Source organism: Manacus candei, unplaced genomic scaffold, assembly GCF_025592945.1.
Source record: "Manacus candei isolate 608988 ecotype Guabito, Panama unplaced genomic scaffold, ASM2559294v1 h1tg000059l, whole genome shotgun sequence".
Classification (NCBI taxonomy): domain Eukaryota; kingdom Metazoa; phylum Chordata; class Aves; order Passeriformes; family Pipridae; genus Manacus; species Manacus candei.
Window position 1 is genome coordinate 1,637,564 of NW_026138107.1, and position 27,711 is coordinate 1,665,274.

At 43.7% G+C, this 27,711-nt stretch overlaps 1 protein-coding gene across 11 annotated transcripts; it reads left to right on the top strand.

The window, feature by feature from the left end:
- Nucleotides 1-27,458, top strand: PIAS2 (protein inhibitor of activated STAT 2). 11 transcript variants are annotated; one of them, XR_007907152.1, is made up of 15 exons: nucleotides 1-20; nucleotides 8,316-8,790; nucleotides 11,353-11,437; nucleotides 12,075-12,125; nucleotides 12,231-12,321; nucleotides 15,418-15,552; nucleotides 17,540-17,645; nucleotides 18,231-18,304; nucleotides 19,142-19,302; nucleotides 19,891-20,024; nucleotides 20,437-20,608; nucleotides 22,753-22,892; nucleotides 24,232-24,393; nucleotides 24,727-24,764; nucleotides 25,477-25,548. XR_007907152.1 is itself a non-coding variant. In XM_051803675.1 (14 exons), exons 2-14 carry the CDS (start codon nucleotides 8,319-8,321, stop codon nucleotides 25,655-25,657), a joined length of 1,869 nt encoding a protein of 622 aa, XP_051659635.1. In that variant the 5' UTR covers nucleotides 1-20; nucleotides 8,316-8,318; the 3' UTR covers nucleotides 25,658-27,458. The 11 variants fall into 11 exon arrangements, 7 of the variants coding, with proteins under 7 accessions (XP_051659635.1, XP_051659637.1, XP_051659640.1 ...); XR_007907151.1 differs by having other exon boundaries at nucleotides 25,451-25,544; XR_007907155.1 differs by lacking the exon at nucleotides 24,232-24,393 and adding an exon at nucleotides 23,397-23,455 and having other exon boundaries at nucleotides 2-20; nucleotides 25,477-25,536.
- Nucleotides 27,459-27,711: the final 253 nt, after the last annotated feature.

The window sequence follows — 27,711 nt, forward strand, 5'->3', positions numbered from 1 at the left end:
AAGGATGTCAGAGACTCGAGGTAGGTTTCTTAAAAGTTTGGAGGAAAGGGAAATGTTGGAATGGTTGAAATTTTGGTAAGATGGCCTGGTAACTGTGGAGTGCAAGCCTAGAGTTGATGTGTGTGTGAGGAGTTTTGATAAAACAGCAGGTTTTTGAAGAAGTAGAGCAAAAGGGGAGAGTGATTCTTGTTACTGTAAAAGCAGAAGAGGGAGATTTGAGAGAAATTTCAGTGTGGAGATAATGGAATGGGAGAGGATATGACTGTGGCCTATGCTTTTGTGAAGTAGGGACCCAAGAAAAAACTTGAGAAGGACCAAAAGTATAGTTGTTTTATTTGGTGTTGGGGTGTTTTTTTGGTTTGTGTTTTTCTTTTTTGGTTTTGTTTTGTTTGGGGGTTTTTTGAGGATATGGCTCCAGAGATGTGTAACAGAAAGGTTGCGAGGAAAAGGTGGAGGAAAACAAAATACGATGAAGGAACTCTTATTCTCTTATGCATGTGAGGTGTTAAAACATAAACTATATCGTTAGCTCTTATCCCAGCGGATATCGAGGATGGGATTAATGAGAATATTGAAAGATGTGGTTATGAAGTGAGAGGTGAATGTACACAAGAAATGCCCGGCTCTGATGTGACCTTGAACACTGTTGTCTCTCCTTGCAGGAAGGAACCTGTGGGGATGTGCAAAAAGGACAAGGAGAAAGCTCTGGTCTGGTTGTGTTTTAATGATCTCAGAGAGCCTAACCTACAGCTTGCCCCTTTAGTCTAGTGTTGAATTGCAGGGAAAAACAAGCATTTGATGGACTTGGGAGTCGAACTTGTACAACGGTGTGGCAGATGGCATGTTTTATTAGCCTGTGAATTCTTGGTTTTCATTAACAAAAGGGGCTTGGAATTAATAAAGTCCATATGTTTATAACTTCAAGGAAATGGGTGTCCTATGACCAAGCACAGAACCAGTTTATGCTGAGGACTAGATATCTGTGCCTGTGGTTAAAAATTTTAGCATAGCTAAAGGTTTATTTTGGAGTAGCTGACAGCAAATAAAAAGGAAAGCCTGCTTCAGAAAGCTATTGCAAAATCACCTCTAGTAATGGTAATTATTGAGTTTCCTGGTGCCCAGGTCTTATAGCAGTATTAAGTGTCTATAGCTGGTGTGTATGGTAGAGATCAGTATCCTCTAGAAAAGCTCAGCTACTTGTTCCCAAAATTGTCTGCCAGCATCCCCCCCAGCAGAGCAGCCTGGACCCTTGGCCCACTAGTTACTGTTGTAGTCACTGCTTTGAATCCGTCAGTTGTGCTGAAACAGCTGCCTTTTGGTTCATATGACCAAATATGTCTTGCATTTCAGACCTCCTTTCTCTTCCAGTGTCTCTTCATTTTCTTGTTGGGGTTGGTTGGGCTGCTTGCCTGTTTGTTGGCCAAGTCTTTGCTATTTTTTATTGCAATAAATTGGTCGTTTGGTTTAACGGCCCAGTTGCCAACGAAACTGGATATTGTGACTAGGTAATTATTGTGACTAGATAATGATCTCTGGCTGCTTTTGAAAACAATATTCTCAGCTGCACCTCGATGTTTATTTTTCTGTAAATGTCTCAACATTTCCCTTGCAGCGGGAAACCCATTATCCAGTTTTTGAAGCTTACTGCTGGTGACATTTTCCCTTCATTTTTTATTAATAAAATGTGCTGCATCATCATTATAACACAAATTATGAGAGAGTGCTCTTGATTGGGTAGATAAACTGAGAAAGGTTATGATTTTACAGCTTTCCATTTAATCCACTTCAATTGCAATACCGGGTTACTTTTTATTTATTATTTCTGTGATTTGCTGTTTTTCTTTTTCTTTTTGTAACAGAACAATTCTGTTGAAGAGCTGAGTGTTAATCCTGGAGGGGAGGGAGCACAGCAGGTGTGTCCATTTCTGGGCTCCTCAGTACCAGAAAGACTGGAGAGAGTCCAGTGAAGGGCACAGAGATGATTACGAGTCTCCTCTGATGAGCAGAGAGTAACTGCAGGAGCTGCACCTGTTTAGTCTAGGAAACTGAGAGGGCATAAGTAATGCACATAAACATCTCAAAGGTGGGTGTCAGAGCACGGTGCCAGACTCTTCAGTGGCGCTCAGCGACAGGATGTGGAGCAGTGGCCGTAAACTACAACACAGGAAGCTTCACCTCAACACGAGGAATAACTTCTTCATGTTGAGGGTGGCAGAGCACTGGAACAGCTGCCCTGGGTGGGCGTGGAGTCTCCCTCTCTGGAGACATCCCAAACCCACCTGGATGCCTTCCTGTGTGACCTGCTCCTGGTGACCCTGCTTTGGCGGGCGGGAGGGTGTGGACTGGATGATCTCCAGAGGTCCCTTCCAACCTTAACAATTCTGTGATCCCACCGGGATCACGTCCATGACGGCTGGATTTCCTGCCACCCTGCAGCTGCCGGCACCGGCAGGTGTGTCTGCGCCACAGCGGGCCGATTTCCCTCACGGTTCCCGGTGTGTCTGTGGCACGCCGGCCCTGTCTCCCCTCGTGGTTGCCGCTGTGTTTGTACCGCAGCGGGCCGGTTTCCCCCCAGGGTTCCCGGTACCGCAGCGGGCCGGTTTCCCGCCAGGGTTCCCGGTACCGCAGCGGGCCGGTTTCCCCCCAGGGTCCCCCCGCGTCCCTCCCTCCCTCCTCGCCGCCGGCCCGCCCTCCCCGTCACGTGCCGGGGGCGCGCACCGGGTGCACGATGATGGTGGCGGCGGCGTCCGGCGGCGGCGGGTAGAAAATGGCGGATTTCGAGGAGCTGCGGGTGAGGGGGAAGGAGGGGGCGAGAGGCGGCGGCGGGACAAGATGTCGGCGCGGGGGGGATCCGCGGCTTCCCTGGGGAGGGACGGAGGGAGCGGGGCCGCCCCGGCCTCCCCGGGGGGCGGCGGGGTCTGCCCGGGGGGACCCTCCCTCTCGGTGCCCGGTTCTCCATCTCCGCCGTGCGGGCTGTGCTGCTGCCGCCGCCGCCGCCGGGGGGGTTCTCCCCGCGCCTCCCGACATTTTAGAGCCGCCTCGGCCCTGCCGTGCGGCCCCGGGGCTCGCATGGCGCCTGCCGGGAGCCGAAGGGAAGGCGATGAATAACCCCCGGGTTGCTGAAAATGCTGATAGTTGTGGAATCTGTGGGAATCCGTGGACTGCTTTCCCGCCGGGAAAGCTGTGCCTGCGGAGCGCGATGTTGGCTTTTCAGACCTGTTTTATCTCCAGTTCAGTGTCTTTCATGTTGTGCTGTAGCAGATTTGTCTGTGTGTGTGTGTGTGACCTTTCATTTTTTAAGGTGTGTACACAAAAAGCTGACTGCACAGTTTATATTTTTCCTCCCGTTTCCTGAGCAATCCGCGGGTATCTTTGTTCGGAAGGAGGAGGTTGTTCCTTCTGCAGCATCCGCACCTGCAAAAGTGGAATTCTTCCTGGGAATTCCGCGGGCACGCCAACCCCTCACCTTGTCCCCCCGACCTAGACTTTGCTACAGAAGGGATAAAATCTGGTTAAATAGGAACTACTGTGAGCTGGGCTTTAGTTGAGAGGAAGGTCTGAGGGCTGAGCTGATGTTGGTGCGACCAGGGGCGGGAAATGTGCTGCAATCGCCAGAGAATTTCCTACACCGAGGCTTCTTCCAGCACTAACACGGCTGGGGTGCAGCTGAGGAGCTCGCTTGTAAAAATATAATGGGAAGAACTGAGTTTCTTTGTCTGAGGACAACAGCGCTCTGTCTCAGTTTTAGGTTTAGGAATGGTTGGTTCATTTTTTCCTAAGGTAACCTTCTGTTGTTTGTTTTTTATTTTTCCCTTTAAACTTGTTTGTGTTTTTGCTCGGTGTCCTCATTCATTCTCAACCCTCATTCCAAGGTGTCTCCAAGGGTTTAGCCAACATCCCAGTGTAAACTTTGTGGCAGAGGTGACCCTTCTTCTTTTATCTCCTCCTCTTCAGGTTTAAGTTGGAGCTGTGATCCATGTTTCCCAGGGCACTGTGATGGATATCCATAAGTATTGATACTCTCCTTCTGGGAATTAGATACCTAAATACCTTTGAAATTAACAGATAATTAATAGCAACTCACTTGAGTTGCTTGCCAGAAATAGTATAGGAGGTATGGAGGGGAAAAGGAACTGGGTTTCAGGCTGGCTGCAGGGCTGCCCTTTCATCACTCAAAAGAAGAGGTGCCAATAGTTAAAAAAAAAAATTGTCTGAAGACGTGTTTTTGATGTTCCCATTCATCCTATTTGTAAACTGGAGTGCCTATGGGATGAATCTGTTTGCCTGGAGCTTTTCTAAATGTTCAACATACGTTTGATAATAATTCATGTCCTGTTTTGGGAAGGCTCTAAGTATTTTTTTGGAAGAGAATGTAGCAGTCTGCCTCATGCCTGCAAGGCCTTAGCTGCCTTTTTTTTTTTTTTTCATAAAGAGGATACATCAGATACACCTACGGCTTAATGCTTTGGAACAGTATTTCTGCTGATTAATCATGGTTGCTAAAGTTTAGTAATAAGAAACTTCATATGACCTTCAAGTATGAATTTCAGGGGGAAAAATGTTTCTGGAATATAAAAGTGCTTGAATTATGTAGTCTGATTTCCTTCTTTAGAGTTCTGTCAAACTACTCTTTGTGTTCATGGAGAAACATTAAAACTAAAATAGCTTTGGTCTTCTGTGTTAAAAAGGCCTTTTTATTGGGCTGTGCAGCTGTAAAGAACTTCTCTTAAGAGAAAATTGATGGCATTTACACGACACAACTTGAATGTCTAATCTTAATTGAGTGATGTGAAAAGCATGTTAATAACTAGGCTGCAGTCTTCTGCAATATTGCTGGAACCTCAAAAGAAAATAACTTGTTAGGGTTTGTTGGAAGCAATACCTGCCTTGCACCGTAATTATAAATGCTCCAAAGTGTATGTTGTGTCCATAAAACTGTGTTGATGATAAGAGTGTCCACTTTATGTCTGTAAATGGAGTAAGAAGGTAAAATGTGTATAGAATCATGGATATGTTTGGGTTGGAAGGGACCTTCAAAGGCCATCCAGTTCCACTCTCTCTGCCACAGCAGGGACACTTTCCACTATCCCAAGTTACTCCAAGCCTTGTCCAGCCTGGCTTTGAATGCTTCCAGGGATCTAGGGACAGCCACAGCTTCTCTGGGCAACCTGTGCCAGGGCCTCACCACCCTTTCAGCCAAGAATTCCTTCCTCATATCCAATCTAACAGTGCCCTCTGGCAGTGGGAAGCCATTCCCCTTGTCCCAAGTCCTTCTTCAGCTCTCTTGGAGCCTGTTTAGACACTGGAAGGAGCTCCAAGGTCTCCATAGAGCATCACCTGGCTGAGCAACATTCTCTACCCATGCTGTGTTTGTGCTTGGGATTGCCCCTACCCAGGTGCAGCACCTTGAACTTGGCCTTGTTGAACTTCATGAGGTTTGCACATTCTCGCCTCTTTTATTTCAGATTTGTCAGGCAGAATTTGTTGATCAGATGAGGTGTGTTTTCATTTACATGGTGGTTGTTGCCTTAAAGTGAATGTAGAATCAGCTTTAGGGGGGAAATGTTGTAAAAGCCAGTGTTTAAATACTTACAGTAAACCTTACCCTTGCAAGACTTATTTCAAAAGCCTGAAATGGACAAAACCATGTGTATTTTTTTATACTCCCAGGCACTTCTTAATGTAGGTGTTAATTTAAAATTTTTCTGACCGTGGTATTGAATCCAGCCTGTGTCTTCTAATAAAATGGAATCCATGGTGTAGTGAAGTGCTAGTTTGTGGAATTTCCCTGTGAAATGTTAGCTGTTTTGAGGTGTGACTGACTGCACATTTCACCTTGATTAACTTGCAGGAATGCACAGAAGGCAGCAGGCAGGGTAATAGATGGTATTTTGCAATACATGCTGTTTCCTTAATCTGTGTAAGGGATTATTTTGCTCATTTGCATTCTGATTATGGAATCCAGAATCATACTTACTGCCTGCTTCTGAAATAAAGGAGCTGGAGTTGCTATCAAACTTCTGCAGCCATCTACAGAAAAATGTAACATCAAGTTCTCAGTAAATTCATGAATATGAGTATTTTAACACAGCTCCTCTTTTATGTGTCATAACTATAAAGCTATTATAGTGCTTCAAACCATTTTTTATGAATGCTGAAACACTTTTTCCTCACCCTGTTTGACTGAGAGTAAGGAAAAGTAGAAGGGGAATGCCAGGTGGAAACTAAACTTCTCCAGCAGTTTGCAAACTCTGTGGAATTCTGTTTCCATCTCCTCTTGTATTATATTATTTTCCTGTTGAAAGAAGTTGCTGGGATGAAATTAAGGTGACATCTGCTGTTGAGCTCTTCAGAAGTTTGGGTGAGCCGCTCAGTGCCAAATGTGACTGTTTTCTCTGCCTCCTGTGTCTGTGGTGCATTTATAGCCAGGGTGTTGGGGGGACTACTTGTTTCAAGGCTGCTGTGTTAGCTCTGATCAAAATATATGCTTGATAGAAGCATGAGTATATCTTAACAGGCTACCTGGAAATGTTGAAATTCAGTGTCTGAATTCATGTCTCCTCAACAATGAAGAAAGGGTGTGCCTGATGAGAGTACTGCCATAGTATTTTTAGATGGCTGTTTTGATGTGCACAAATAATGTGGCCTTGAAAAGTCATGTCCTGGCTACTTATTCCTGCTGTCTTTTAATGGCACAAAAAATGGCCATTGACAGCAGTGGACACGAGCCCAGGTGTGCCCAGGGGGGCAAGAGGCCAGTGGCCCCGGGGCTGTCCCAGCCGTGGTGTGGCAGCAGGGCCAGGGCAGTGCCCTCCCTGTGCTGGCACTGCTGAGGCACCTCCAGTGCTGGGGCAGTTCTGGGCCCTCAGACAAGAGAGACACTGAGGGGCTGGAGCGTGTGCAGGGAAGGGAACGGAGCTGGGGAAGGGTCTGGAGCAGCAGGAGGGGCTGAGGGAGCTGGGAGGGCTCATCCTGGAGAAAAGGAGGCTCAGGGGGGACCTTCTGGCTCTGCAACTCCCTGACAGGAGGGGGGAGCCAGGGGGGGATTGGGCTCTGCTCCCAGGGAACAAGGGACAGGATGAGAGGAAACGGCCTCAAGTTGCATTGGGAGTGGTGATAGTGCTTAGATTGGATATCTGGGAAAATTTCTTCATGGAAACAATTGTCCAGCCCTGGCAGAGGCTGCCCAAGGCAATGATGGAGTCCCCATCCCTGGAGGGATATAAACACTCTGTGGATGTGGCACTTGGGCACATGGGTTAATGGGGGCCTTGGCAGTGCTGGGGAATGGTTGGACTCTGATCTTAGAGGGATTTTCCCACCTTATTGATTCTGTGGTTCTAAGTTCAGTTTTCATCTGACACAATTTGGTGGTCTGTCTTACTCTCAAAACAATTTTCACAATGTTAAGGGGGGGGGGATAGGGACCAAACAACCAGGGGCACAGGGGAAGTTTTGAGTTTTTTGGTGATTGACTCCATGGTTGAGCCATAGTTGTGTTATAACTTCAGTTGAGATCAGATCTGTGTTAGAACACATGGGTGTAAGCTCTGTGTAGTAAGGATTAGGGAAGGCAAAGTCAAAACACCATAGTTCAATCCTCAAAGTCTTCCACAAGTAACCGAGATCTTTGTGTCACATGTTGCCAGAATGTGATACGAAAAAGACAGGAAGATTTTTGTGACATTTGAAGAATCAATATTGTTGGCTAAACAGTCTGTGTCTATTGTATGATGTATATAGAATGTATACAGTAAGATATAATGTGGCTTTTTAAAAACTCTGCCTTGCTGTGCCATATTTTCAGCAGTGAAACCTGATGTGCCTGTCTCTGTTCATGCCTGCTTTTAACACTCTGTCCAAAATAAAGGGAATTTCACAACAAACTATGCAGAAATTGAGAAATAAAGTAAGGAAGTGCTTGAAATGTGTTGGAAGGCAGGTCACAGTACTGATTCATCTGATTTTTTTGTTGTTGTTGTTTGCTTGTTCCTTGAAGTGAGCCAGTTACTTTGTGTTACAGAATGTGCTTCTGCCTGTGAGTTTAAGGTAATGCTCCATGAGTTGCATTAAAGGTTTGTTAGTATTGTTTCACTGTGGAAACGAGTCTTTGAAGTTATTAACTCAGCCGAACTCAACCTGCATCCTGGACACTTTGTTTCTTCACTTTAAACCAGCCGTGCTCTTTTGTTTTGTCAGGGTGCGGGTAGTACCTAAGGTGCGATGATGGAAAGTAGATGCTTCATCATGCTCCTTGAAAAGGCCTCCTTGGGGCACTCTTGGCTCACCTGTGCTTATCTCTCTCTCCTCTCTAGAATATGGTATCAAGTTTTCGTGTTTCTGAACTGCAAGTGTTGCTGGGGTTTGCTGGACGTAACAAAAGTGGGCGCAAACATGACCTCCTGATGAGGGCTCTGCACTTAGTGAAAAGCGGCTGCAGCCCGGCAGTTCAGATCAAAATCCGAGAACTCTATAGGCGACGGTACCCCAGGACGATCGAGGGACTTTCAGATTTATCGGCAATAAAACCCGCGGCTTTCAACTTGGACAGTAGTTCCTCTCCTGTGGAGCCTGACCTGGCCGTTTCTGGCATTCACACACTCCCTTCCACTTCGGTCACGCCTCAGTCTCCTTCCTCGCCTGTCAGGTCCGTGCTCCTCCAAGACACTAAGTCCCACTTTGAGATGCAGCAGCCGTCCCCTCCAATCCCACCCGTTCATCCTGATGTTCAGCTGAAAAGCTTACCTTTCTACGATGTGCTTGATGTGCTCATAAAACCCACCAGTCTAGGTAAGTGTTTACCACCTCTGCGGATGGCTTAATTCGTGAAATAAGTGTTGCTTCTGACAGTACTGAGCCCAGACCTAAATGGCTTTTTGCTCCTGGGGAGAAGTGGCAACACCCTTCCTTTCTCATCTTTACGCTTGCCCTCTCTGCACCACTTGTCCCCAGAAGTGCAAAGCTACACTTCATGGAAAATAGTGCTCTCTTTTGTAAATGTGATATGATTAAAGACCTTTGTCTTTTGAATATTAAATAATAGAGCCAGGTAGTTTAGTTGGAAGGTACCTACAATGGGCATCCAACTGCCTGACCGAAAGTTGAAGAGTAATATTTAAGGTCATTGTCCAAATGCCTTTTAAACACTGACAGGCTTGGGGCATTGATCACCTCTCCAAAAAGCCTGTTCTGATGTTTGATCACGCTCCTGATAAATAAATGCTCCCTAATGCCTTGTCTGAATCTCCACTTTTTGGCTGAAAGATTTGGACCTGAAAACTCTGCCTGTTACAGATGAGGAATAGGTCTGGCGGGGTCAATAGGAAAAGGATTTCAGAGTCTCAGTAACTTACAAGTTGCAACAATGTAAAGAGAACAAATTCATTTGTCTATTTTACCCTTATCTCACTGCAACAATTCTGCAGGCTCTGACATCTGTCACTGAAAGAGATACTTTGTGTTGGGATGTTCAGTGTTGAGCTCAGAGTGCTGAAGGTTTCTTAACCTGAAGGTTGTTGCCATACTGGATGTTACAGCGTGGAGTGGACCTTTGTCTTCCAAATAACCTGAAATCCAGTTTGTCTTCCTCAAGTGCCTCAGTCTTCTACGTTTAATTATTTGGAACTACATTTTCTGTCTTGAAATTCAATGTGGCTTACCTTAAAAGGCAAAAAAAGTTCCCTAACTATTTAGTAATAAGCTGTTTGCATCCTATTAAACATTTTATTTTTTGAATAAGTCTGTGACTTATGTTTCAGTGAGGCATATACTGATCATTGGTCATACTCCAGTACCTAAAGCAGAAAACTTTACTAAGAAATGTTATTTACAGTGCCAGTTGTCACTTCTTTGTGTCTGTTGTGACACCCTGTTAGAGGAGGGTTTAATATCTACCTGGGTATTGGTGCAATAGCTATTTTGGTGATGGACAGCTCTGGCTTGTGCTGTCATTACCCTTGCAGAGATAACCTGTCAGTGCCACAATGTACTGGATGAGCATAGAAATCAGATATGAGGAGTAATTGATATGCAAATAATGGACCCTTCAGATGTTATAGGGATATGGTAACACTGACTGAGAGTCATGCTAATTGAGGACTCATGTGCAAATATGGCATCTTTTATTTAATATTTTTATATTTATGTGGATAGCTTGTATTCCCAGTTAGTAGACCTTGGCAACTGGGACATGGAACAAACAGTTTTTGGGTGTTTGGGAATTAAGGATTCAAATAACAAGTAGGTCAGAGAGTTCAGTCCACTTCACTGCAACTCTTAAAAGGGATGAGTGTAGGTATTGTTTTGCACTAACATGAGAGCACAAGTGTAGGTGTGTGGTTTTAACCCCCACTTAATTAAATAGCAAAATATTTCTATGGTCTTTTTGACATGTACTCAAGTATTTTAAAATATCAAGTGCCTCCTGTGGTGTGTATGTGCATGTGTGCACAGTGTAGCTGTTTGTAACTGTTTGAAGAACTTGATGTGTGTTTGCTCCACCTGGGCTCTATTTCAAGTTTGTCTTCTTTTTTGTGTGTTTTTTCTGGGCATAGAGATATCTGCTCAATATTGCAGTGTCCAAGGCAGTCCAGCTCTCACAAGTATGCCTGGTTTAGTTGTGCTGTTTTTGCATATGTCCTCCTTGCTGCTTATTTTAAATTGGACATGTCTAGCCTTCCTTTATTTCAGGTCAAGATTTTTAAGTTTTCAAGTTGAAGGAAAGTAGAAAAGTAAAACGTGCGTACTATTGACCTTTAATACTAAAATCTTGCTGCTTCCCATCACTGACAGACAAGCTGGACTCTGATGTGAAAGTTGTAGTTATTTGTTTTTTTGCCAGATGCTACTGATGGGTAATTCCAGACACAAAGTCTAGCTGGCTTCTCTGGCAGTAGGGGTTGTGGTGTCTCCCTCCCTCCCCAAAGGTTTAGTTACCTTTAACTGTTTCTGAATTTCCCAGCTGCCCATTGATAACTTCTGGTGCACATTCTCTTCCTGTAGTACGTTACAGAAGTTGTCAGCATCTCTGTGGTCCTCCTTATGTCAGGTATCCAGTGTAATATTCTGTTGTGTGTTTGTTTGAGCCTTCCTCCCTTGGGAGAAAGGATTGTAACACAGTTTGCCAAGCTGCTTTAGTACTGAAGTGTAACATGATGTTAAGCCATCTGAGTGTAGTTGAATGAGTGATTTGTTCTGTTGCTTTCCTTGTGACAGTTACATGCAGTTCAGCCACAATTTGAGTACATTCAATGACTTCTGCCTGATTCCAGGAAAAACTCAATTGCAGATCCTGCTATAATCAATGACTTTAATCACTGTGGTTCAACCTCTTTTGTGTCTCTCTTTTTCTAGTACAGAGCAGTATTCAGCGATTCCAAGAGAAGTTTTTTATCTTTGCTTTAACACCTCAGCAAGTCAGAGAAATCTGTATTTCCAGGTAAGAAATGAGTGTGGCATAATGTAAGTACACTTCTGCAAAATTTCAAGAGAAAGTGTGCAGGTTTTTGTTCATTTTGTTCATCATGTGCTCTGTAGATGCAGAGTGATAATCCTCAAGTTATGCTGAGTTTATCTGTTGTGTTTTCTTCAGGAACTACTGTGCATAGAATTTGTGTGCATTTGGGGTAAATCCTACCCCATTAAAGAGTTAACATTGACTGATTTTTAAATAATTGACACTATTTAGAGGGGTGGAAAGCTTCTCTTCCCTGCATGTTTCCTGTCTGCAGGAATGGAAGACTGCTTTTATCGTTTGTCCCAGGGTTCATGTTGTTGCAAGACCTGTTGGTGTAAACCAAAACAATTCATAGGTGCTTTTTCCTCTCTGGCATCATCAAACTTTATGGCTACTATAAACTGTTGATAGAGATGCCGATACTGAAGTCCTGCATAACTTAGCAGTAGCCAAACGGAAGTGTCGCTTGTAAGACTTGTTCATAGATCAATAAAAGAAAAATGAGAGCAAAGTTTGGTGATGCTGGGGCAGGTGTGCCAGTTCTGTCTGTGTATGACTGGGATATGAGTCCTGCTGTCTTAATGGGTACTTCTCTTTTTTTTTCTTCTCTTTGTCATAGGGACTTCTTGCCTGGAGGCAGGAGAGATTACACAGTCCAAGTTCAACTAAGGTACCTTTTCTGTAATGTTCTCTTAAAACTTCTTAATTGGCTAATGTAACATAAGTGTTTGTGGGGACACTTGAAAATGATGCTTTCTCTTTTTTGTGTACTCAGGTTATGCCTAGCAGAGACAAGCTGCCCTCAAGAAGATAATTATCCTAATAGTTTGTGTATTAAAGTAAATGGGAAGCTTTTTCCATTGCCGGTAAGTGTTTGCATCATTTGTGCCTTCTTGGTGGCTTATGGGGGGGAGGTTGCATTCCTCTGTAATGTTGGCTTTCTAAAATAGTCAAGCTATTAGTCAAATAGTCAAATTCTTCTAAGGTTAGGCATGTGGTTTGTACATTTGCTGTATGAGATAGTCCATGCAGTGGCTGTAACATGATTAATAGCAGTAATGGCTAACTGTGTTGTAGCCACCTATGGTGAACCTCATCTGTTGCAGTTAACATAACAGAATATGTCAGGAACAAACCAGTGTCTGCATGGAGAATCCTCCTCATAAGTCCTTAGACTGAGTTTATTTGCGGGTGGTATTTCTTGCTGTGTGGGCAATCTGAGTTTGTGATAGGCTTGAGTTCTTCCTTGTCACAAGGGAACGGCATCACCTTCTTGTGTGCCACTTGTACATTGCCATGCATCTGTTCTGGGTAGAGCAGAGTTAATTATGGGGATGAACAGGCACTTCTTAGGCTTTCCAGCATTTGCTGATACTGGGACAGAACGGTGTTGGCAGTCACACTTCACTGGTGTCTGATGTTGCGGTACATGGGCAGGGTCATCTGCTTGGATACATGCAGAAAGGGAAAAGCGCACTCATTCTCGAAATATCTCTGGAATAGGTTTCTCTGTTCAAGAGAACAGAGAGAAGCTCTTACACAACCCACTCAGAAATAGTTCTGGAACCTATAGAAGATGGAAAAAGTCATAGTACAGAGGTGTTTTTCAGCAGTGGGTTTGCAAAGATGCTGCTTGGCAGGAGAAAGTGTGAAACTTCTTTTTCAGAATGCTTGTAACCGTCTTGGTGTGTCAGATGTGTTGTCCTGTACCTTCCCTCCTCCCTTATGCAGCCATGACTTTTTTTTTTTTTTTGTGCCTCTATGCAGCTTCAATGAGACTCTTCAGTTTCTCTTCCCCCTACTTATGTCTTCAGGGTATAAGAGGGTTTCTTTTGTATGTTTTCTGGTCAGTACTTTTTGCAAGTGCCACTTACGTTCTCTGCCATGACCTTGAGCATTTTCTCCTTTCTTTGGCAGATTGTCTTAATTTCTTGCAGCAACCAACCAAAAAGAGTTGAGGCTGTTGTTATCTTGTGGACATCAGTATCTTGTTAATACAGTTTACAGTTTTTATAGGAGTTAATATAGTTTACACCCTGCTGTGCTGTGTTGTACTCTCCATTTTGTGCGTAACTTGTCACAGTCATGGCAGAAACTGTAGCCTTGGATTATTGCTTTGCTTTGGATCTAAATTCTGTAGATTCTTCCTGCATGTCATAAGATGATTCTTTCATCTGTTTAGCAGAACTTTAGGTGAGAAAGTGAAAAAAAAACACTGTTGTCTTGGCAACTTCCTTTCCCCTCCTCCTTCACTATGAGCTGAATGAAAAATACAGTCTCAGTCTGAGTGCTTCTGCAGACATTTTTTAGTTGATGTGGTCACTGTCTGCGTCCTCTCGTGGTTCCTTTCTGTTACAAGAAGAGTAAGATAACCTCTTTGCCTCAAAGACCGGCATTGTCCATCTCAGTAGTGTTGGTGTTAGGTAAGTAATGATACCAGTCTCTGGTGCCAGCTTGCACAGTTCATAAGTGAGCACTGACCTGTCTTTCTCTGGTATGGCAGTTCTCGCCTCTGCAGGTGTCTGTACGTTATTCTTGGTCATCTCCTTGGCTGCAGTCCTTACCAGAAGCTTCGTGGAAATGCTGCCAGTGTGCTAATGCTGGTTCAGGTTGTGCCAGCTCATGTTAACACAGTGTTTCTTTGTACTCCTACATCTGTGTCCTCCTCTTAGTGTTGGGTCTGAATTAAAAGGAATAAATGTAGAGCTTGCCCTGCTGGTAACAAGGATTTGATACATGTTGCATTACAGCGAGGGCTTCTCCTGTCGAAGTCTCCTGTAGGGAAGTCAAAAGTGACCTCCGTAGGCCACTGCAGGTCCCTTTCAAAGGCCACAGTCCAGTAGGGCAGGGCAAGTTGGAAATAGCCAGATAGAAGAGCAGTCTTCTTTCTGTTGATAAATTTCCTGACTGTAGCAGATGATACCTGCTTTGAATAATATGGTTCTTGGAAGAAGCATGGAAGACTTAAGGTCCAAATAATGTTGGCAGTTGCCTGCCACTGGAGTTGGCAACCTGACTAAACAGGCCATTCTGGTTGTGAAAGGCAAGCAGAGTGCTCTCAGCTCCTGGAGGATAGGAAGGGAAGGCTTCAAATTTGTTGTAGGAATTTTAGGGTGAATCTGTTCTCAAGAAAAACGTCTGTGGAAGAAAACCTCAACAAAAGCTTCACTAAAATGAGTCACGTGCACTGCAGAGTCTGTCTCTAAAAAAAGAAAAAAATTGGGAAACGTAAGGGAATTTGCATTCTTTTTCTTCTGAAAGCAGGGCAGCTTCACTGTAGGTTGGAGGCAGCAGGGGTGTTTTGGCTGGTATGGTATGGGTGGAAATACCCTCCTAAATATTGCAGGAATGGTGTATTCATCCATATAAGCTCATTAGTAGAGAAAGACCTACTACAGCAAAGCAATAGGGATGTATACTCTGTAAATGGCTGCAGCTGTTTTGTCTGGTTAAAGAAAAGGCAAATCATTCCATCTTTTAAATGTGAAATTGTCAGCAGTCCCCTTGAGTCTGCTGCCTCTGTGTTCTGGGGTAAAGCACACGTGGTGAGGTTCCTGGTCACTCATCTGTGGTGAGCACCACTAAAGGCAGTGATTATCCTATGGTCTGCTGGTCTAGGGGGTGGAAGAGGCTGTTTTTATCTTTTTTTTTTTTTCTTTTTTTTTTTATTACTGTTTTTATTTTTAGACTTACCATATTTCAAAGTGACTCCTTTCCCAAGCACTAGTCTGTGAATGCATGAGTTTCTCTGGGTAAAGAAATACACATTTTTCCAGCATATTCTTTCTGGGAGCATTTCTTGTATAAAACAACACCGTCTTGAACTAAATGAAATCTGTCAGTCAGTTCTGTGCAAGACAAAGCTGCAGTCTCCTGTTGGATCCATGCTTCCCATGGATCTGTTTAAAACAAGTCTGTGTCAGCAGACTTGGTAACACATTAATTGTCCTTTCTTCCCACAGGGATATGCTCCTCCACCAAAAAATGGAATTGAACAGAAGCGACCTGGCCGTCCCTTGAATATCACATCTCTAGTTAGGCTGTCGTCAGCAGTGCCAAACCAGATTTCCATTTCCTGGGCTTCTGAAATTGGAAAGGTAACCTGTGTGTTCTGTAGGGTATGGGAAGTTTGTCTAAATAACCTCTTCTAGCATTCCTGTCCCCCTGCTGCCTGGCAAGGCAAACACCAGCAAGTGTTTGGTGTTAGGTGGCTGAACTCACCATCAGTGCCAGGAAACAAAGTTTGCTCTAAAACTGTGGTAGTTTTCAGTAACACATATATATAAGATTCACATACAGATGGAAAGACTTCCTTATGGGATTCACATTAGAAAGCTTCCTTTAAGGGTTTGCCTGAAATGCATGTCAAAAATAGCAAATTCTTTTTGTGTAAATAGTAAATCCCCTTGTGGATTTATTACAGAAAGAAAGGGAGAGTGCAAGGAATTTCTGACTTCATCCTAGGTTTAAATAATTGTTGCAACACTCTTTCAGCTCTTGGCAAGTCAAAAACTACTTATTCCTTTATCTCTGACTAGTTGTGTAAATTCTGGATTCAGTTAGCAAAGTAGTTTGCTGCTTAAGTTGTTCTTCAAAATCAAATTCTTTGGACTGAAGTCACCGCATGTTTCAAAGTGAGACTCCAGTATAAGCTTTTATATTAAAATTTTAAAAATAAATTGCAGAGAAAGCTAATGTTCATGAAATAAATGAAGGGCAGTGCTGACATCAAAGGGTGATTTTTCTAAAACAGAAGTGGAGGGAAAGATCTAAGTTGTTGCTTCCCAATCAAAGCACAGAATCTTTAGATGACTCCAGTGCTGTGTGTGGTCTTGGCTCTCCTGCTGACTCCTGCTTTCTTTCCCTCCTGTACTGCCAAAGCAGATGACTTGGAATGCTTGGACATCCTCCCTCTTGCCCTGAGAGGTGAAGCGAGTTCTTTGGTTTAAAGTTGGTGCCAGAACTTGCATAGCAGCCGTTGCTTTTCATCCTCAAAGTGAGACCCTGGGGGACAGCGTGGGGTGTCAGCAGCTCATGTGGTGTTGGCATGGACTGGGTTGATAGTGAAGGGCTGCTGAGTGAAGGGGGTGTAAACCCCTCAGAGCTGGGCAGACTTGAGCCTGTAGCATCCTCTCTGTAGGTAACAGATGGTTGTTCCTTAAAAAAAAAAACAACAAAAAAAACCCCCAGAAATCCTTGTTTCTTAGTGGCTTCACATGCAATTAGATCAATTTATATGCTTGTCTAGGTAAGAGCTGGTTTTCCTCTACGTGGTAAAGGAAGAGCAGAGCTGTAGGTGTTGTCTAAAATGCCTGTGCAGTACCCAGGCAGTACAGGAGCCAGAGGGAAGGTGGCCGGCAGAGAGTGGAAATAAAAGGTCATGGATTGTGCTCATTATACAGATGAAACCATTATTATCCTGCAGCAGTGGGGCTTGCAGACTTTTCATTAGTGACCTCAAAGAGGGAGTGAGCACTGAACAAAAGAAGCTGGCAAGTGGTGTGAGTTAGGGAGGAGTAGGAAATGCCAGGGAGCGGGGCCAGGCTCAGCAGAGTGAACACGGTGTAACAAAGCTGGGCTTAGAAGTGCAGAACAAGATAAAGAAAAGGTACAAAGAAACTGGGGCAGTTCTGTGCCATCTGAAGGTGTACTGTTTGCACCATAAAGACCATATATCTTCTGTCATGTGATCCTTTGAACTCCCCGCTGACACTGGTGAAAAGGGAAGGATTTAGGATACAAATGTAAGGAGTTCCTAAAGACTGTGTGTATGAGATGTGTCATTATCTAATTGATCTTTTCAAGAAAAGAGCCAAGGTTGTCTCTTGGTTGTGGAATTATTTTTCTTAGTTGTCATAACTGGAGTGAGACAGTTGAATTTGATTGGCCAGAGAATTCCGGCACAGCCTTAGTCTTCCACAAAATTGAAGTTGTCTGTCAATGCTTTTAATAACAGTTAAGCAAAAAGTCAGGGTTGTTTTTTTGTTTTTACTGTATGCTACAGCTAGTGTAAATAGTGATCTGTTGACATAGTGGAAGTACTGTATGAAATCAACATTTCACCTTTAATCACTCTCTTTGTAGAGTTACTCCATGTCTGTGTATCTCGTCCGTCAGCTCACTTCAGCTATGCTTTTGCAGAGGTTAAAGCTGAAAGGTATCAGAAACCCCGACCATTCCAGAGCACTAAGTAAGTCTCATTAACTTGCCTGTCTGTACTTTCGGAGGGTGGTTGGTGTCTCTCTAAAGCTAAACCTGGTAATACAGAAGGATTTGCAGCATTTTGAGATGAAAATTCGTGCCCAGGTCGTCACAGGTTCCCTTTGCTGTTACTGAGGTGTCACACTTTTTTTGAGTGGGGGTCCCCTGTGCTGGTAGGGAGCACACCCAGAGATCCCATCTGAAATGTCCTTATGGGAATGCCATGAGCACCCCTTACTGGGCTGTGAGGTGCAGGTAAATATCTTAAAATTCTCTTCACTCGTACCTTACTCATCGATAATTGTTTCATTTCTCTCTTCACATGTTGGGTTGAGTTTGCTCTACTAACCATGTGGCTGTTAGTGCATCTGCAATCAAACAGCATCAGATAATGTTGTGATGCAGTTTGCCAATTGCTGATAAGTAGTGAAGCTGTTGTTTGATACTGCTACGAACTAGTTTCCTAGATGCTTAATTTTTTTAGATGGCTGGAAGAAAGTACATGTACCAGTGAATCAAGATTAGCATTTGAAATAAGGATGTCTGTGTGTAACTTCCTACTTTATTTTAATAGTTAAAGAAAAGCTAACTGCAGATCCTGATAGTGAGATTGCTACAACCAGTCTGCGGGTATCTCTGATGTGTCCTGTAAGTATGGCTGGAAATTTACAGATACAGATTTGTATTTTCATCTGTAGTGCAGAATTGGGCTGCTTTTCAGAAGCCCTGCTTTAGAAACCTCACTGGCTTTATATTTTATATTAATGAGCCAGTATAAAGTAGTGGGGAGAGGGCTGCATCTAAAGCACCTGGCTGTAGCAGCAGTCACCCATCTGTGGTTTAGAACTGTGAATGCCTCAGTTGTGAAGCACTGAGGCAAGTTGCTGCTTGTGCCTGTATAGTGATGTCTGTAGAGGGAGTAACCTTGTATACTGAGGTGTTGAGGCTAATGGGGCAGGCTGGTTTATAATTAAAGGATACAGTAAAAGTAAGTAAAATCCATACCTCCTCGTCTTGATGGCTTTACTGCAGCTACTATAGCAAACAAAAAGTTGATCATCTCGTAACAAGGTATTGCTGCCTTGGGGTTTCTGTTCTCAGGCAGAAATTGGTCATTCTGAGTCTTACTAGTTCATGGAGCTCGGGAAAACGCCTGAATTTTTCAGTTAAAAGAAAACTGTGAAAGCAGGTACTTCAGTAGGTAATTTATTAAAAATAGGATCCTAGAAATAACGTGGTTGCAGGTCCATTAGAAATGTTCCTGACTGTTTTCTGCTTTGGGAAGCCTTTGAATGTAGATTAATTGTTCCTTTAGGAGCATTGTACGTCCTGTGGTGGGGTGGATTTGTTGGCAGCACCCTTATCCCAGGGCACCTCTGTAGGAGCAGAGAGAGCTGTTTCACCCAGTGCCTCTGGATTCATTATTAACCATCCAGGCCTGCTTCTGTCTTCAGTTTTGACACTCTTTAAATGCATCTCCTGCAGCTGGGAAAAATGAGACTGACAATCCCCTGCCGGGCTGTGACTTGCACTCACCTGCAATGTTTTGATGCTGCTCTTTATCTTCAAATGAATGAAAAGAAGCCTACCTGGATCTGCCCTGTCTGTGACAAAAAGGCAGCTTATGAGAGCCTAATACTAGATGGGTAAGAGACTGGGTTTGCAGATTACACAGTTACTTAAAAGTTTTCATTATGTACTTGACAGCTACTTTCGTTCTTGAGGTTTAGCCATTTCACACTGTTTTTTGTCAAAATGCTTTAGTCTGGGAGGAACTGTTAGACTCTTAATTTCTCCTCTCATGTAAAGAACTATGTGAGTTATCTCCTAACTGCATCATGAGACTCTTGAGCCTCAGTGTATTTCCTCTGGAGAAATCCAAATGTGACATCTAGGGATAGGTCTTCCTTTCACATGTCCCTGTCTCTGAAAGCTGTTAACTTCAAAGTTTAACTCATAAAAAAATTGCCAGACTTGGTTCAAATGGTGATGATTTCTGCTTTTGTATGAAAATCTTTGAATTACAGTAATCTTGGAGTGAAAGAAATATGGATAGGTTGGGATAATCTTTTCTGATATCTGCAAAGGCTGTAATTACAGGCTTTCAGGTAAGCAGGAACTAAGGAGAGAGAAGAGTGGGTGGAAGGTGATCATAATTATCTTTTCTACTGTGTCTCCTTTTCACTTAGAAGAAAAATTTCACTTGGACTCAAAAGGGAAAATTTATTTTTCAGGCTCTTTATGGAAATTCTTAATGAATGTTCAGATGTGGATGAGATCAAATTCCAAGAAGATGGCTCCTGGTGCCCCATGAGGCCAAAGAAAGAAGCTGTGAAAGTCTCAAGTTCTCAATGTACCAAAATAGAAAGTATGTACATCTGGGTACTGATTGCAAACCAGCAAAAAGTCTTGGAGACTTAATTGTAGCTTGGATAATGTATGTGGGTGTTGGTGTTTGTTTTGTGGAGGGCTTAGTACTTCTGACTGTCTTGTAATTTGAACTAAGAAACAAAGAGTGCGCTTTTGGGCTTTGTCTTTCCTCTTTATAATAGCAGTTAAGAAAATGAAAAGGTTGCTTTTGCATCCCTTAACTGATAAGTGAAGACGAAAGTTTGTGCTTTAATATCCTCAGTGGGACACAGAATGGTCACAGAACAGTTACTGGGCTGTAACATTCTCTGTAGTGGCCAGGAAGGTGATCTATAAAGCAGGATCTGAGTTCCTGGTTGTGTTGCAAATAGAAGCTGCTGATGTCACCAGTGCTTTATTTTCTTCTTCAGGTTCCAGTGTTGTTAGCAAACCCTGTCCTGTGACAGTGGCCAGTGAGGTTAACAAGAAGAAAGTTGACGTTATCGACCTGACAACAGAAAGCTCTTCTGATGAAGAGGAAGATCCTCCTGCCAAAAGGAAGTGCATATTCATGTCTGAAATACAAGGGAGCCCAACCAAAGGGTTTGTCAATTTTAAAGTTAGTTGTTATTCTGTAATGTCTCAGATAAACTGATGTGTGGAGAAATGGACTGGGGATCCAGCTCCACACTTCCAGAGGAGAACTTCTAGGCCTCTTCTTGCAGAAGGTTTTATTGATACGGTAACTTTGTGCAGGCAAAACACTGTTAAATAGTTTTACACTTTACAAAAGACTTGCACTGACTGTTGCTGTGTTTGCAGGGATGTTTCTCCATAGAAAAGGAAGCTGACTAATCTAGTGGACAGTGTTCCCATGAGAAAGTAGATTATGCCGTGTGGAGGAGTTTTGTGCATTCTTACTAAGTTAGTGTCATCTTAAAGTGTGATCCTTTATCTTGCTGTTTGTTACACCCTTTATCTAATCTGCTCTGGTGCCCAGGGAGCGAGACTGTGTGGTGTCTTTCATCCAAGGGAGGCACTTTGCTGTTTTGAATCAAGACAACCTTTTCCTCCATGTCTCTGATAAGCTCTGGAATGTCTTGAACGCTGTTGTTGGCCATGGTTATCAGTCAGTCCTGCACCTTGCTTGGCACAGCAAACGACTTCCCAAGTTCTCTGGCAACTGCTCCATCTTTATAGTCAGGCCTGACTTCAGCACCAGGCTTAACTTTACTGCTGTGCCACCTTTTCTCTGTCCTGATCTGTGCACCTCGGCTCAGGTACTGTTTGTGTCTTCCATCCTGTTCTTGCTCGTGGCCTGTGGGGCACTGGAGACCTGCAGGGAGCGAGGGGCACTGGTCAGGCTTGCCAGCACTTGCTGCTCCAAGCTCAGCTTTTAGTAATGGCTCATCAGTTAGTGTTGCTGCATGCGTGTCCATGTCTCTCTTATGTCTTGTACTAAAATAGTAGTAAATAACCCCAAACTCCATCTGTTTTGCCAGAAGAAATGAGCAGGTGCTCTGTGTCTCTAGTCCACAAGAATGTGTGTGTGGGCTTAGGTGAACAGAGAGTTGGTCATCTTCAACCACTTTCAGCAGCAATACTGAAATGCTGTTGCTTTTTTGTGAGGACTGTGGAGGAATCCTTCTGCAAGAGACTCTATTTCTTATTTTTACAAGAAAAAATAGCTACAAGTGCATCTCCTAATGAAGTTTCAGAAGGCACCAAGATTTTTTCCATGCTCCTGTGTTTGACATGGCTGCCTGCAACCGTAATTGTAGGAGGACTGAGTTTTCTTGTCTCTCTATGACCCATGTGTTTTCCTTGCTTTTTGGGTATGGATATGGCATTTTCATTCTTCAAATCCAAGTCAAAGCCAGGCTTTTGGGCAACAACTTGTCTCCTGTAAACAGTGTTGTCTGCTGGTTTTGGCAAAACCGTGGGGTGTCTTATAGGCAGGTAGGTGAAGTGTGAGAGGTGCTTATGAAGGGAGGGTCTGAAATCCAAGTTTCTGACACCAGAAGTAGCTTAAAGACAGGAGTCCGGGGAGGAAGACATGAGTGGATAACGCTCATGGCTGGAGGGAGTGATGTGAAGCAGCTGGGTGCAGGATTCTGGGTGTTTCCACCTGACTTGGAGTTTATGAACTACTTTATTCATGTGGCCTGAGCACCCATGGTGGTGTCTGTTACAGTGTTGTGAAGAGATCGGGCAGCAGGAGGAAAGGCAGTAAGGTTGGAGCTGGTTGTATGCTCCTGGAGAGCTGAACTTAGCTTGGGCTCAGGCTTTGAGTAAGGTGGGCTTATATTTAATTGCCACATGTATAATCTGTGCTCTGGGGGCTGGATAATGGTCAGTCATGCCCCCGGCATGACAGATTGGCACTGAGGAGGAGTTCTGAGGATGAATCAGACTGAGCACTCCTGACTTTGGCCACCTGCACACCCCTCTGAGTGTGCTCACAGACACCCATTTCTGTCTTTGTCACCAGTGACTCCAGCACTGTACTTTGTTTTAATGCCAACTTGCTCTTATGTCACAGCTGCTGTTGAGAGCCAAGATACGGTCATGTTATTATGAAGACTGTTATGAAAGAGGAAATTAGAGTGGATACTTTGTAGTGAGTAGCCACGCTGGAGTTGTGTCGTAACCCAGTGACTTGTGAATGAGAGTGCACAGCAGTGTGTGGCTTCCCTTCTGCAACTAACGGCCAGGTTGTTTGTAATTTCCCATGCTGTCTGAAACAGGGTTCTCATGTACCAGCCATCCACTGCCAGAGTGCCCAGCGTGACGACGGTCGATGCTGTTGCAATTCCTCCTTCATTAACAGAGTACCCAGTACCATTCCATCACCCACCAATATCCAGTATTTCATCGGACTTGCCAGGTAGGTGCTGGATGTTTTTCGTGTGTGTTCTGACAGCATTATTAATTTAAGGGGGCGGGAGGAGGGGGGTAAAAATTGAAAAATTGATTAACACTTTGTTGGTTTTTTTTCTAATGGAACAAGACTATATGCAGTATTGCTCTGATGTGATGTTTAGACAAGCCCAGTACAGGCTGTTTGCCCAGTTTCAGGTTGCATTTTGCAACAGCAGTGTGACAAACGTTGCTTTTGGGGTACAAATTGGCACTTGGGCACAGCAGCCAGAGACTGCTCTCGCTGTGCTCAGTCAGACTTTGTGTAAACATCCTGTGGTTATGCTCTGTAGAAGTGAGGGAGAGAAGTTGCTTGTTTAAGTTAGTAGAGTTGTGAAGGTGCTGACTCATCCCAGCCCTTGGTATAGATACTCTGCTTGCTGATTGTGGTGGTGCTCTGTCTAGACTGTATGAAAAAGGTTAAGGTGAGCTACAATCTGTGAGCTGACCTCTATTGACTTTCTTTACCTAGACATACCCTAAATGCCTATGATGTATTCTTCAACACTGCTGCTAAATATCAGACAAAAGGTGGGGATACTGATTGTTTTCTATCCTGGCTCCTTGAAAAGAACACTTGTATATAGGGACTCTGGGGGTTCTCTTGGCCGGCTGTAACAAACCCAGAGCCCAGGAAGTGGTGACTTGTGGTGACAGGTGTCACTTTGGCCTCCTGTACTTCCCCTCTCCCTGCTCCATTGCCTGTTTCCATGCCTTCCCTGCAACATCTCTGGGTTTTTTCCTCTTCTTTCAGCACCAGTTTGGCAATGAGATGGATATCATTCCCCTTGTTTCTCTGTCCATTTTGGCTCCCTTACTGCTCCCTCCCTCCACTTCTCCCTTGTTATGAAATCAGTTGTTTTCTCAAATTGGTTAGGAGAGTAAGCTGAGAGAATGGAAGTCTAGAACTGTTGTCCATCTGTATCAACAGAAGTTCTAGAATGCGCATGAACAAAAGAAGCTGTCAATTCTGTAAATGCAACTGAGCTTTAAATCTCCTTCAAAATTTCTCTCTAATGGAAAAGAGGAGGAGAGATGTCACTGACCAGAACAGATGTGGAGGTGAGGGGAGAGGGAGGGAGTAAGTCGATCATTTCTTTCTGTTGACATAGCAAACACAAGGCCAATATTTAGAAACAAAACAAAAAAATGTGGTAATTTCTCATTGGTTTCATAATTCTAAACATCTTGCCCTAGATGCTTACACGCTAATGGTGTTTAAGATGGGCGCTAGTTGTCACTGCTCTTAGAGGATATACTTTGAACTACTTGTAGTTTCCTCTTCTTCATTCCTTTTATTTGTCTAGACACAAAACGGGGATGATATTAGAAATGTTTCCTTATTGGCTGCCCGTGGGTGGAGGAAGAGACCTGCTGCTTGTTTTTGGACTTGTGCATGTTGTGACTTTACTTCATTCCAGCATCTTTAATGTGATGACACTCTTCATGTCCCAGTTTGGCCAAGTCAGGTACAATATGCAGTGAAACTTGCATTATGAACCAACAGCTCCAAACGGCAACCTCCATCTAAGCAACCACATTGAACCACCCTGCAATATCCAGTGAATAATACATCATTGTCATCCTCATTCTTAAAAAGAGCCACTTGTACTAGATAACTTGTTTTGCTGCTGCCTGAAGTAGTCATTGAGAGTGGTGTCACAGTGGTATATTCCATTTAGAAGCTGTGTATCAATTGCAAAATCTGTTCTACAACCACAAAAAAAAAAAAAATTCCTTAAATTTGTTGTATGTGAATAAAAGAGAGACTTATCAATTTATTATCCTTCTCTTCCTCCTAGGTCTGGATTTTCTTTCGCTAATCCCAGTTGATTCACAGGTAAGTTTCTGAACCGCTGTGGCATTAATTTCCAAGTCTGATTTTTGTGACATTCTGCTCCAGTAATTATCAGGGTGCTGTTGTCATCCAAACCATGTTTGCAGTCCACTTACTTGGACCTAACCACAGCCCAGGAAAATCTGGTTTCCCAGTGAGAACCAGTAATGTAGGTGCACTGAGGAGGGTTCAGTTTAGCCTTACTCTGATAAATCCAGGCCTGGAAACTCGCTCCTTACTGGCAGTTTGCTTTTCTAAAGCAAGTACATGCTCAGCACTAACTTGAATACAGCCAGGGTGGTGAGGCCCTGGCACAGAGAAGCTGTGGCTTCCCCATCCCTGGAAGTGTCCAAGGCCAGGTTGGACAGGGCTTGGAGTAACCTGGAATAGTGGAACGTGTCCGTGCCCGTGGCAGGGCAGTGGAACAAGATGAGCTTTAAGGTCCCTTTCAACCCAAACCATTCTGGGATTCTTTGAAAAGCAGAAAGGGGAGGATAGTGGGGAAGTGCTTGTGTATGCCATCCCCACTTGCTTACTCTCTTTGTACAAGTCTGGTTCTTGCTGTGCACACCCTCAGGGTGTTCCACTAGAAACATGTCTGGTGCTTGTTGTAGGGAAGATGTATCTTCAGAGAATACATTTCCCTTGTGCAGTTAGTCTCTTCACTCTTCATTGTTTGTTTCAAGCAGTACTGTCCTCCTATGTTTTTGGATAGTCTCACCTCAACCTTAACAAGCAGCACGCCTGGCAGCATCATCACCTCAGCCAGCCACCAGGAGAGCAGCACGCTCGTTAGCTCCTCGGGCAGGGCCGAGCCCGAGGCCGGGGTGATAACCAGCAGCAGCAGCAGCAGCGCTCCTGACATCATCTCCCTGGACATCATCTCCCTGGACTGACACTCGGGGCAGCACTGGACTCCCGCAGGCATTGCACAGAGCTGCAGCTCCTCCCTCTGGAACTCCAGCGTCATCACCCCGGAGGTCAATCCTGGTGTTTATTTTGAAAGGATTTCCCTTCTGGAAAGGGGGGTAAATTTGTTGACGCCAGGAGACAGAAGCGATAGGTTGGATGGTTGGTTTTGGTTTTTTTGTTTTTTTTTTTTTTTTCCCCCTGCTCATTAAGTAGCTGGTGTAGAAAAGGCCCTTGGAGAACATGTGTTTATGCTTTTGGTTTGTTCTGGGAGCACTGCCTTTTTCTTGCTAGGTGGATTCCATAAATGTTTTCTAATTTGGTTGTAAGAAACAGCAATAATGTAAAAATTAATAAGGTTGTGGTTTTTTTTTTTTTTAATAAATAAAGGAACTTAATCACTCTAGAACAACAACCTGGATAAAGGTGCAGAAGTGTATGAGTTAGTGAATTCTTAATATTTTCACTGGGGCCTGTAATAAACTTCATTAAGACAATGAAGCTTTGAAATAGCCATGATGTGTTGTTTGTCTTGTTCCCCACCTCCCCCTTACCTGGGGATATATAAGAAACCTCTGTAAATGGGATTGTTTGGGGGGGTTTTTTCCTAATTTCATGTCTTTCTCAAATGCAACAAAATCCTAGGCTGTGACTTCTTCCTCTTTTGTGTTCTTTGGGCTGGGAAGGGGACAGACTATCTATGCAAACCCTGCATCACACGGTCTCTGTGCTGCCATGTCGGAATCAGGACACATCCCCACCACAAAAACTCCAACTGTGCAGTTGAGAGTACAGTTGCTTTCTGTGCCAGCTGTAAGGAGATAAAATGGGAATTAGTTTCTCAAGTGCAAATGTATTTGCAAGGATTTCTTGCTCATGGTTTCTGTCACTTCAGTAACTGCTGTATCCCACATGGGAATACTGCACTTAGACTGTGGGGGAGGCTTGGCTTTTTGGAAGGCAGAAGCCATAGCTGCACAATGTCCCCACCTAATTGGAATTATGTGTTTAGGGCTCAATGATGCTTTGTCCCATGTTTCCTGGCCTCCTGATTGTTGCTTTTCTACTTCAAAGGGAACAATTTCCTCCTGTTTTACTCCTCCAAGTGTGCTGCTTTGTTCGTGTGTGTGCAGTGTCTGCCATACACCTGGGGATAACCTCAGCAGTACTGTATGTGGAAGAGGTTACAGACTAGGAAAAACAAGTCATTTCCATAGAGCTGGAATAATGGTATTGTCTATGTATGCTGACATAGCAGCTTTTCCAAGTGGTGTGTTTCTGTTGAATAAATGTATTTGAGATTATTCCTTCCCTAATGTGAAGGTTTCACTTTTTTTCCTAATTTTATGTTCCTCTTTCGTTATTTCTTTAATTGGATGTCTGGTGCTTTTTGCTCTCCATTGCTGTTACAGTGTTGAACGAAGTACATGGATGAGAAATATTGAAGCAGAATGTTTTGTAACTCTTGTCTGCCCTGTACTCCCACCTTTAATGCTGCATTACTGTTCCTTATTGCCTTTTTTGTATGATATTTCACAGCAGTCTTGAGTTCACATGTTGGTCTTAATAGTGCATCTAGTCTTTCTTTCTTCTCCTTATCTGTTTAATTTTTTGTACCTGTTAAGGATCAGTTTTCAGCATGATTTATTTCCTATAAAACCATGCTTCTCAGGAAGTTTTTCCTGATGGCCTGCAGCAGATCAGTGCTTTCTGCATCACCATTGCACAGTGACTTGACCTGTAAGTAGAGTGTGGAGAGGGGCTCCAGAATAAAGCATTTAAAACTGGTCTTTGTTGTTGAAGATGCTTTTATTTGCTCTCCTCAAGACACCAGAGAATTTGTTGGGGTGGGTGGAGAGGGTGGATGGAGGAGGCTGCAACTGAACTGAGGCCTGCACCTCTCAAGCCCTGCTAAGCAGGACTGCAGGACTGTGCTGTAGCTAGATGAGGTTTTGGTTTACTTTTCCTTTGGCAAATTCCCAAATACATTCTTGTCTATCCAAGAACTTCTCACACAAGGAAAATCTTGGAGAAAAAGTTA